The 10,396-nt window shown below is 33.6% G+C and overlaps 1 protein-coding gene, 1 long non-coding RNA gene and 1 other non-coding gene across 4 annotated transcripts; 1 reads left to right on the top strand and 2 right to left on the bottom strand.

The window, feature by feature from the left end:
* The first annotated feature begins 2,179 nt into the window (after nucleotides 1-2,179).
* Nucleotides 2,180-4,912, top strand: LOC132052933 (SAGA-associated factor 11-like). Of its 2 annotated transcripts, none has more exons than XM_059444676.1 (4): nucleotides 2,180-2,334; nucleotides 3,159-3,265; nucleotides 3,565-3,876; nucleotides 4,310-4,912. In XM_059444676.1, exons 2-4 carry the CDS (start codon nucleotides 3,227-3,229, stop codon nucleotides 4,487-4,489), a joined length of 531 nt encoding a protein of 176 aa, XP_059300659.1. In that variant the 5' UTR covers nucleotides 2,180-2,334; nucleotides 3,159-3,226; the 3' UTR covers nucleotides 4,490-4,912. The 2 variants fall into 2 exon arrangements, with proteins under 2 accessions (XP_059300659.1, XP_059300660.1); XM_059444677.1 differs by having other exon boundaries at nucleotides 2,216-2,371.
* An 896-nt stretch (nucleotides 4,913-5,808) lies between these two features.
* Nucleotides 5,809-5,924, bottom strand: LOC132054971 (U5 spliceosomal RNA). Its single transcript, XR_009414443.1, has one exon. It is a non-coding gene; the product is annotated as a U5 spliceosomal RNA (small nuclear RNA).
* A 3,802-nt stretch (nucleotides 5,925-9,726) lies between these two features.
* On the bottom strand, nucleotides 9,727-10,396 carry LOC132052935 (uncharacterized). The gene is made up of 3 exons (XR_009414044.1): nucleotides 10,159-10,396; nucleotides 9,948-9,982; nucleotides 9,727-9,797 (listed from the first exon to the last, which is right to left on the bottom strand). It is a non-coding gene; the product is annotated as an uncharacterized LOC132052935 (long non-coding RNA).

Here is a 10,396-nt window from a genome sequence, read left to right as displayed (position 1 = left end):
GACGATCCCGTTAAAGCTAGACATTATTTTTTATTTTAATATTTTTGTAATGTATGTATCGATTGAACACTCTAATTTATCGAACATACGATTATCACACGTATGGCTCGTTAATAAGTTTTCACTACCTATAGCAGAAGAGTAGCGCATGATCGTCTTCAGTTTATGTTAAGACATTAAACATTATCTTACATCGAAGTAAAAATTATCTCATGCCGAAATCAGTTCAATTGGATCGACAGAATCTGGATCAATCAATGCTCATTTTATCAAATGTTTGAAACTTTTAACACCTATCTAGGTCTTCTGCATGTCATTAATATCTCATCAAGTTGGATAAAACGTGGTAAAAATGATGCGAGCTTACCACTTGTGTCCATTAATTAATTTTTGCCAACGTTTGTAATATCGTTGAATAATAGCAAGTTTTAAATTAATAAGACCTTGTTGCTTTTATCTTCTTCATTTGAAAGTGACAAAAACCAATTTCAAACATCAATATTTTGTTAATATTTTGTTCTAAAAATTGAATTGTCACAGTTCAAACTCCCTAATTCTTTGATGGAGTTTTGAATTTACACGGTTCAAACTCCAAAAACTTTTTTCTGGTTCTAGGGACAAATAATTTTGCTCATTTCAAGATAAGACACATTTAGTTATATGAATATCATTTGCATAAATTCAGTACATGTGAATTGTAAGTTAATGACGAAAGAGCTATAAATTAAACAAAAAAGAAGATACTTAATGAAAATAACACCGATATCATATTTATATTACGATAATCTCCACAAAATTAAACATATTTTTTATACATTTAACTAATATGGATTAGATGAATTGATTTTTGCCATTGCCGTACTAAGCGATATTAGTTCGAATAGAATGAACTTCTCGCCCTTTTATCATGAAGCTATATATTCTCCAACAGAGTGTGGTGTAGATTCACTTGGAGTAGTTTGAATACTGAGATACTAGCATGGACGTCAAATTTATAAAAGTAAATCTCTAGGATAGTATTTTGAAATTCAAACTTATAAAAATCCAGGACAACAGGTAAATGCTGCATGATTTACTCAAACTCAAAAAAGTTTTCGAATGTTGAACTGATAAACGCTCAAACTCTAAGATTTTCACATGTGTTGAATTTTCAAACTCTTGGACAGTGTCCATTTTTTAGTTTGTTCTTTAGCTTCGAACTAAAGGCTCAAACTCTAGGAGTTTCACAAGCATTGAGTTTTCGAACTCTAGGATAGTGTTCCTCTCTAGTTATTTTTTTGACCTCGAACTCCAGGATAAAGGCTCACACTCTGAAAATTTCACATGTATTGAGTTTTCCAACTCTAGGACAGTGTCCCTTTTTAGTTTTTTTTTTGGCCTTGAACTCCTGGATAAAGGCTTACACTCTTGGAATTTCACTTGTATTGAGTTTTCAAACTCTAGGACGTCCCTTTTTAGTATGTTCTTTAGCTTCAAACTCTAGACAAGTAGTTTTGGCCACAAATCCTAGCAATCTATATGGAATATTATGATCAAATTCTGGCGGTCCGACATGATTTGACTAAAATGAATGGTTATAAGGAGCCAGTTTGGATGGGCTTAAAAAAACGCCTTAAATTTTTCGAACTTATAATTTGTTTTAGATAAGTTAAAAGCCCAAACGGGTTTAATTATTTTTTTTTTTTTTTTTTTTTTTTTTTTGAGAACTTTATTTTAAGCACAAAATGCACTTTAAATGTTAATTTGATAGTAGAAACAATTTCAAAAAAAAGTTGAAAACAGCTTATAAGTCAATCCAAATGGGCTCAAGGTAAGTTTTACCCATCAATCTAAAATTGTAACGATCATTTGGATGTCACTACCCAATATCAATCGTAAATTCATTTTTACAAAACTTTTTCAAACGAGATAAAAAAATAAACATTGCACTAAAAAAATCTCGTTTGTACAAATCTCCCACTCAACATTTCTAGTAAGTAGTATTCCTTCGGTCCCAATATATGTAACACTATTTTCTTTAATCAGGCTTAAAAAGATTGATATCTTTCTATACACAGCAACAAGTTAACTTTAAACTTTCATTTTATCCTTAATGAAAAAATTTATAATCATTTAAATATTAATAGCCTGTGTTGGACATCAAATTTCAAAACTCATTTTTTTTCTTAAATTCCGTGCTCAATCATATAAAGTGAGACGGAGGGGCTTGATGGACAAAATTGGCATTATCATGGCCAAAAGTGGCATTTCACTGGGGGGACACAGTAACCGCCCGTAGAGCTCGATACACCAGATCTTCGAAACCCATCTTCCAAACCATTTTTCTTTTGATCTGTAAGTTTACGAAACACAGTAATTCTTTCTCTTATCTGTAAGTCTTTTTTTTTTAATCGTTTTGATGGGTGTTCATTATCCTCTGTCTAATCAGTGATTAACCGCTAATTTGATGAAAAGATTTTAATCAGAATATTGGAATGAAAGGGTTAGTTGATTGATTGGTGCTTGATCATGGTTGAGATGCACTTTTAAGTAGTATTAAATTGACCAAATGAAATTCAGCTTATGGATTAATGGGCGATTGTAATTTTCAAATAGCTAGAATTTCTTGTAGCTCTGTAGAGCTGTCTGCCCTTTATATTTCTGATTGATACTTAGGATTTGTATGTTAAATTTCTTGAAGATTTTAGTTGAAATGTAACTTGTGTTGATGGGTGAGTATAATTGATTTTGTTTGTACAGTCATATAATAATGATGATGACCTCAGCATGTAACTTGAGAAAGTCACGAATCCATTTGTTCGTTAACGTTGTATTTTCATTTCTCATATAGTATACAACAACAACATACCCAGTGTAATCCCACAAGTGGGGTCTGGGAAGGTAGAGTGTATGCGGACCTTAGCCCTAGCTTTGTGAGGCTGTTTTTGATAGACCCTCGGCTCAGATTAAAGCAATAACAAAGCAGGTCAAGTAAAACAGAATTTCTCATATAGTATGTGTATAAAATCAAGAAGATGACGTAGCCAACTCAATTTGGAAAAGTGTTTTCCCTTTAACATATTAATCTACGTATTCTATTTCTTCCCTTTGTTATTTGTTTATATTTTTCTTCTATTCTGTGCTCAATCATGTTCTGTTGTAGTCTATCTGGGTTGCAGATTTTGTTCCTCTACTGAACTTTTTGGTGTGGGTTTTTACTGCTCATTGGATTTGTGAGGCAAGACTCATGTCTGCACCAAATGAGGATAACGTCTCTCAACCGCAGGTAATCCACATTTAAAATGAAACCAAAAACTTATGTTCATTGATTATCTTGCTTAATTGCTATAGAGAATTGTATGCTTCAGTTGTTTGTGAAGGTAATTTGGAGAATCTTGCCTAATATTTGGACGCTATTGTTTCTTCTTCGTATGGCCAAGCATGATTGTGTACTTCTCGTCTTTTCCCGTTGGTGATCGGTGTGTGGGGTGTGGAACTCCGTATTTAAGATTATTTCTGTATGTTGTATGCTGTCAGGATGTTGTTGATATGTAATTTTTAGTCTACTTTGTGATCTATGTGCAGTTGTCGTCACACGTTTTTGATGAGCTTCTTGATTCCATCATTATTGATGTTGCATCTGAGTGTCACCGCGTAGCGAAACTAGGCCTTGATCGTAATTTAGAAGAAGAGGAGGAAGAACTTCGGTTGTCTGCACAAGCTCGGGCAAGTGTAGCCGATCCTAGCAATATTAGTGAAACAAATGGCAAATACATTGTAGATATATTTGGGCAAACCCATCCTCCTGTTGCAAATGAAATATTTGAATGTATGAATTGTGGCCGATCTATCATGGCTGGGCGGTTTGCTCCTCACTTAGAGAAATGCATGGGAAAGGTATATTCTTTCCTATTTCAGTGCCCAGTCCCAGATTACCCCATATCAGTATATCCAAATTATTGACTGTTAATACTGCTATGCACTCTGCTCCCTCTTCCCCTTACCAATATTATTATTATTAATATTCTAGCATTATCTTATTCTTCAAGTTTAACAATAGTATTACTATTGTTGTTTCTTTTACTTTGGCTCTCTTTACTATGTTTGTTGTCAATACTTTTCTTTTCTTCGATAATTCCATCATTGCTTTTTACTCGTGTATTTTTCAAACCTGTTTTGGAAAACGCTTTTCTTGCGCCGAGGGTCTATCGGGAACAACCTCTCTACCCACAAAGGTAGGGGTAAGGTACTACTTGTCTGTCCCTCCCTCAGACACACTTGTGGGATCACACTGGTATGTTGCTTAATACTTCTATGCACTTGACTGCAGGGGAGAAAGGCCCGTCTTAAGGCAACAAGAAGTAGCACTGCTCAGAATCGGTATACACGAGCCAGTTCTGCTTCAACTAACTCCCCTTATTCAAATCCCACCAGCACGAGTCGACAGCCAAATGGAAGTTCCGGAGTTGCAGGTCATGAATACTCAAATGGCTCCTTAGAAGAGTTGTGAGGCCTTGGAGGCAATCCAGGAAGCTGATTCATCTTCAGGTGAAGGATTGAACTGAGAAGACAACTTGGAACTTTACTCTGATGTTTCATCCTCCCCCTTAGTAGTCGTGCTGTAGCTGAGCTGGCGGAAGCAGTTATGCTGGTTCGTCAGATAAAGCAGATGTTGCTCACAGTATGGTTTTGATAATAACTAATATGCAAACATGTTTTCCGATACAAATGGTTTAGTGCGCATTGGTTTCACAAGCCAGAGTTTAGCACTGTAAAGGAGACTTCACTGTCTCAACATTCTAGTTCAAAGTCATAACTTCATTACCAGTTCTTTGGTCCTATTCTTCCGAGGGTTTATAAGCAATATAGAGTGAAAGAATATGTAAATTTTGCACTATTAACAATTGATCCGATCAAGACGGTATGTTTTCTATATTGTCATATAGTCTTTGATATTGAGAGAGTTATACGTAGTTGTAGTTAAGGAAAAAAAGACATATCTAAGAATACGTAATATCTTGAGAGCTATCAAGAAAAGCCTTACCGGGAAAAACCGTGGGACAAAATCGTGGTTAAGGGAAAAAGAGTGCAGCGTGTATTTTACTCCTCCTGATGAAGACCAAATTCAGATGTCGAAATCTTCGCATTTCAATCTTGAATATCATTTTCTCAAGAGTTGAAGTTGGCAAAGATTTGGTGAACAAATCTGCAGGATTGTCACTTGAATGGATTTGTTACACATCAATATCTCCATTTGTCTGGAGATCATGTGTGAAGAATTATTTTTGTGAAATGTGTTTCGTTCTCTCTTTTTATGAAACCACTTTTTAATTGAGCTATGCATGCACGCAAAATTTCTACTAAAGACTGCTCGACCTTGTAAACCAAGTGACCTCTTTAACCCTTTTGCATCAATTATACTCTCTTTCCTCAAAACTTTTTACATGGAGGATATAACAAAAGCAAACCTAAGATACATATTAAAAGAACATTTACACAGGTATATAGGTGGTGAAAGTACATAAGATTGTTCTGGTCATCAAGTGACACAATATTATCTAGTCAGGCGGTAAAGAACACTCACATCATCAACTGTGTGTCACAAATTGTTTTGAGACTGACCATGACTTCCATTTGATAAGGAATTAAATATAAAGGCACCAAAGAAATATTAATTTCCACATAGCTCAGGATTAGACCAGTTTAAGCACAACCTATCAATATTCTGGCATTCTTAAACCTCGGAGGAAAGAAAAAACTCTATCAAACTTCTGGTGAACAATTCTTCACCCAACTTTTCACAAAAATTTTAAACTAGAATTGTAGGGGATCCTCTGTAAAGAGAACCCCTCCAAAAATTGGCGTATGCCACTATTTGCAACGCACACACGGTATTCTTTAGTAAAAGGCGAAAGAATAGTTCGCTATGTGTTCATTGCGTGGCTGCGTGAGTTGCTCTGTGTTGAACGAGCTCTTTATATAGTCCTTCAAGAAGCTCTCTTCTTCACTCAACTTTGATGTGGGACTTCCTTCTAACCAGGTTTACCACTATGGGCCCTGTTGATATGGGCTCTGTTGGGCCCATGTTGGGGATTGAGGACAATAATATTTGGGCCATGAACATGAGCTCATTGACTGAAACTTACTCACAGATCCAGATAGTTTCTTATTCTTCATTAAACAATAATATATTTTTGCTATTCAATTTATACGACAGTAATTTTTTTGTTAAAAAAAAGATCATTCTTGTGATGTTATGTACTTTTGGAGACTTCTAACACGTTTTACAATAATGTTTTACAAGCATTCCAATTTTCGTTACTTTTGCTGGAAACAATGCCTTTTGACATAGTTCTATAGGATAACTTAATTTCTACAGAATTATACTGGACAAAGCATACTTTACATAGAAACTATGCCTTGTGGCATGGACAAAGCATACTTTACATAGAAACTATGCCTTGTGGCATAGTTTTGTAGGATAACTTAATTTCTACAGAACTATGTTGGACAAGACGTACTTTCTATGTAACTTTGCCTGAATAGACATAGTTTGCTATGAAATCTTGCCTTGCGATTTTTTTGACTCTGCTTGGATTCGAACCCAAAATGTCAAGGGTATTTTCGGCCACTATTTTATTACTTAAAGTGCCGAAGGAAAAAAAATAAAATAAAGACTAACGATTTGAGGGGTAAAAATTAAAGACCACCCCAATATAGGGGTAATCGTGTGAATTGCCCAAAATTATATTTACTGATTAGAGGTGCGCATTTAAGGGTAGGACTTAGCGGTCAATGAAATGGGTGGTGAACTATTCCCTCCGTTTCAATTTGTGTGTTTGGTTTTGACTTAACACGGAATTTAAGAAAGTAAAGAAGATTTTTGAATTTTGAGATTATCTCTTTTAATTTTATGGTCTTAAACATGTCATGTGAAAAGTTAGAATTAAAGAGTTGTCAAAAAAGGAAAGAGGCATTATTTCTTAAACTTGTTAAAAAGGAAACACATTGAAACAGAGAGAGTACTATGAGGTTTTAGGTTTATTTTCAGCAGAGGTTTTAGGTTTATTTTTCAGCACAATAAGGTACTGAGTGATTTCTTCCCAAGATGTTCAAGCCATGATGGACAGAGAGTAACTTGATAGCTGCATTTATTAGATATAGTCTCTGAAATTAATCGAGGTGCTTATAAAAAAATTCAGACAAAACTATTATAAAAAAGAAAAAGTGATGTGTGGTGCACGGCAGATTTGAAGAAAAGAAAAGCAAAAAAAAAAAAAAAATGCTATCATCTGATCATGTGCTCGACCAAACTTCAGCTTTTGTTTTGTTTCGCTGTGGTATCTATGTTTTTTCAATTCTGAAAATTCGATGGTCCAAAAGGAACTCCTAATGCCTATAGTCATATAATCAGAACCAATATTCATTTAACTTTCTTATCCTATCAACAAGTTGACGAATCAGTTGAAGGAAGCAGAACCTGAAATAGTAGCTGTTACAAGTAGAATAAAATATTCCAACATATATGAAGCTATTTATGTGCCACATTTTCTAAAAAGCAGATCAGAAACAACGATTGCCCATTGTCTTATTGCATTCAATTCTTACGTACCAACAGATTTCTGTTCCACACCATATTTTTAATCTTCTCCATTTAATTTCTCCTTCAAGATGAAATAATACGCAATACTGAATTGAGATTTTATTGGCATGTACAAAATTTGTGCCACCATGAGAAATGAATATCGCGCGCCTAGTTTTCTTCTTGGTTACTATGTGGAGGTTCCATCAACAAGCCAGTCCTATAACGGCGACGACTCGATTATTTCGAATAGTTCATGTTTGCTGATAATTGTTGCAGTCGTGCTACTTTTTATGTTATGTACCACAGCTCTGAGGGAAATCTTGTGTTGTGTTTTACGAAACAATGCGTGATTTCCCTTCGTGTACGTAGATGCTGCGGCCTCGCGTTTGGCTTCGAAAGGACCGGACAAAGATGAGTTGAGGAAAATTCGAGTTACGGTTTATGAACCAGGAGAATTGAAGTTGGTTAGCGTTATTAATGAGTGTCCAATATGCCTTGGAGGATTTCAACAAAGAGAAAAATTGAGGATTTTGCCAAAATGTAATCATGGTTTTCATGTTAAGATGTATCGACGAATGGGTTTTATCATATTCGTCTTGTCCAACTTGCAGGAAGACGTTGCTTCTACAGCCTACAACGTAACCACAAAGCTCTCCAATGGGAAAAAGATGTTTTTTTTCGAAAATGTTATTTGATTAATTTAAAGACATAGTATATAATAGATCAATGTGATTTATTGTAAGTAATGGATACAGTATTTAATTACTTGCTGGTCCCGCTCTAAATCCATCTCTTACTGATCAGGTTTCCTCGCTCGTCTTCTTTTGTTTTATCTAGAAACAGTCTTGAATACCAATACCTAGCTTTTCAAATGCTTTTTCTATATATAAACAGTTATATAAATAATGCATAAATACTTTGAAAATTAATGTTCTGAAAAAAAAAATAGAAACACATATCAAGCTGTTAACATCGGAGCTCTCGGTCACCTTTAGGTTATTGGATCATGCAGGATGCCCCTTACTATAATTCTTCTGTAAGGAGGCATATTGATATACTGCTGACTATCAGAGATATTCTCAAAAGATATTTAGTTAATACAGTACATTGATAGTCTATAAAGAATTTTTGTACTTGTTAAATTAATTTAATCGACTATAGCAAGTTATTATTTAATTTTTATTTATACCTTCTCAGGTTTACTATGAAAAATTACAAGTTATTGTAAACTTAATCAGATGAGAAAAAAAAAATCTGGACATTGACAATATACATAACTGAAACTCATTTTCAAATACCAGGAATTAAAAGATCAAGAAACACCACACTACAACACAAGGCATATATTGCTACAAAATACGTTGTAGCTAAATATGAAATTTTCCACAAACACAACAATTTTTTTTTTCCGTAGCATTCGTAGCAAAATGTGTCTAAAAGTTAGCTACAAACTTTACATGGTTTGGCTAAGGACTTATACTTATTGCTACAAAAAAAAAAAAAAAGTACCATGGCGAGATAAAATTCTTGCCACGAAAAATATACTTATGTAAGTGGTTTTTATTCTTTTGCCACGACGAACAAAATTTGTAGCTATCTTCATATTGTAGCCACAAGTTGTTCTCGTAGCAAAATATTTAATTTATCTACACAAGCACAAATTTTATGGCTATTTCTATAGCTTAGTCTTGAAATAATAATCATGTTTAGCTTAATTAAAAAATCCATACTATGAATTAAAGTATTTGCCACAAATATTTTCTTATGTAGCTAAGAATTCAAACCTTTAGCCATGAAATAAATAGCTTTATGGCTAAAAGAATTTTTATTTGCTACGGAAAGTGAAATTCCATAGCCATGTTCTTGATACGTGACAATTATAGGAGTATATATGTCTAGCTACGAATTCAAAAACTCATAGCTAAACTTCCATACTTTTTGTCACGGGGGATAAATTGTGCAAAATATTTTCTTCATTTGCTATGGAAATAAAAATGTGTGTCCATGTTCTCTATAATTATATTTATGTTTAGCTACGAATTCAAAATTTCATAGCTACTAATTAAAAAATTTATACAATTATTGTTAGCCATGATAATTTGAGAATTCATATTTGGCATAAAATATATAAACAATTATAGCAGAATATACTTAATTATGTAATAAATGCAAGAAAAAAGAATGATTATTCATGTGCCCGTCGATTTTGATGCTTTCATTACTCATCCAAAAGCTGCAACAACAATTGAAAAAACAAATAAGAAAATGTTAGAATAAAGTATTTTCGTTCAAAAATTAAACTTTATTTGTTTATATGAATACTTTTCTAGAAAAATCACATATTACTAGATTAATAATAAGAAAATATAAATAAATTACTTACTGTTGGATTTGCATCATTTGATTGTTGACCTTGAGCTGCAAGCATTATTTGAATTATAAAATAATTCTAAGATACATAAAATTATACAAAAAATAAACATACAATTCAAGAACAAAAGTTAATACTATGAGTTAACAAAATTGTGCATTGGACAAGAAGTAAAAAAAAAAATATATATATATATATATATATACAAGAACGAGAATATTACCTCTTCCTGATCAGCAACTCCATGCCCATGGCTAACAAAAAATCTGTCGACGTTTCCTAACCCATGTGGGTCATAAAAGATGAAACAAGTTTTCGGGTACAAATATTCATTGGCAGGCGTATTCAATTCTGGATCATAAAAGAGATTAGTTGAAGTTGAGGCTAAAAGGCCTAGTTATGGAGTTGAGAAATTTGAAGATTGGTGACGGCACCTTTCTTTTTCTTTCTTTTGAGTGATT

Source organism: Lycium ferocissimum, chromosome 4 (genome assembly GCF_029784015.1).
Source record: "Lycium ferocissimum isolate CSIRO_LF1 chromosome 4, AGI_CSIRO_Lferr_CH_V1, whole genome shotgun sequence".
NCBI classification, from domain to species: domain Eukaryota; kingdom Viridiplantae; phylum Streptophyta; class Magnoliopsida; order Solanales; family Solanaceae; genus Lycium; species Lycium ferocissimum.
Note: the sequence above shows the minus strand (reverse complement) of the source record. Positions and strands in the feature narration are given on the sequence as shown.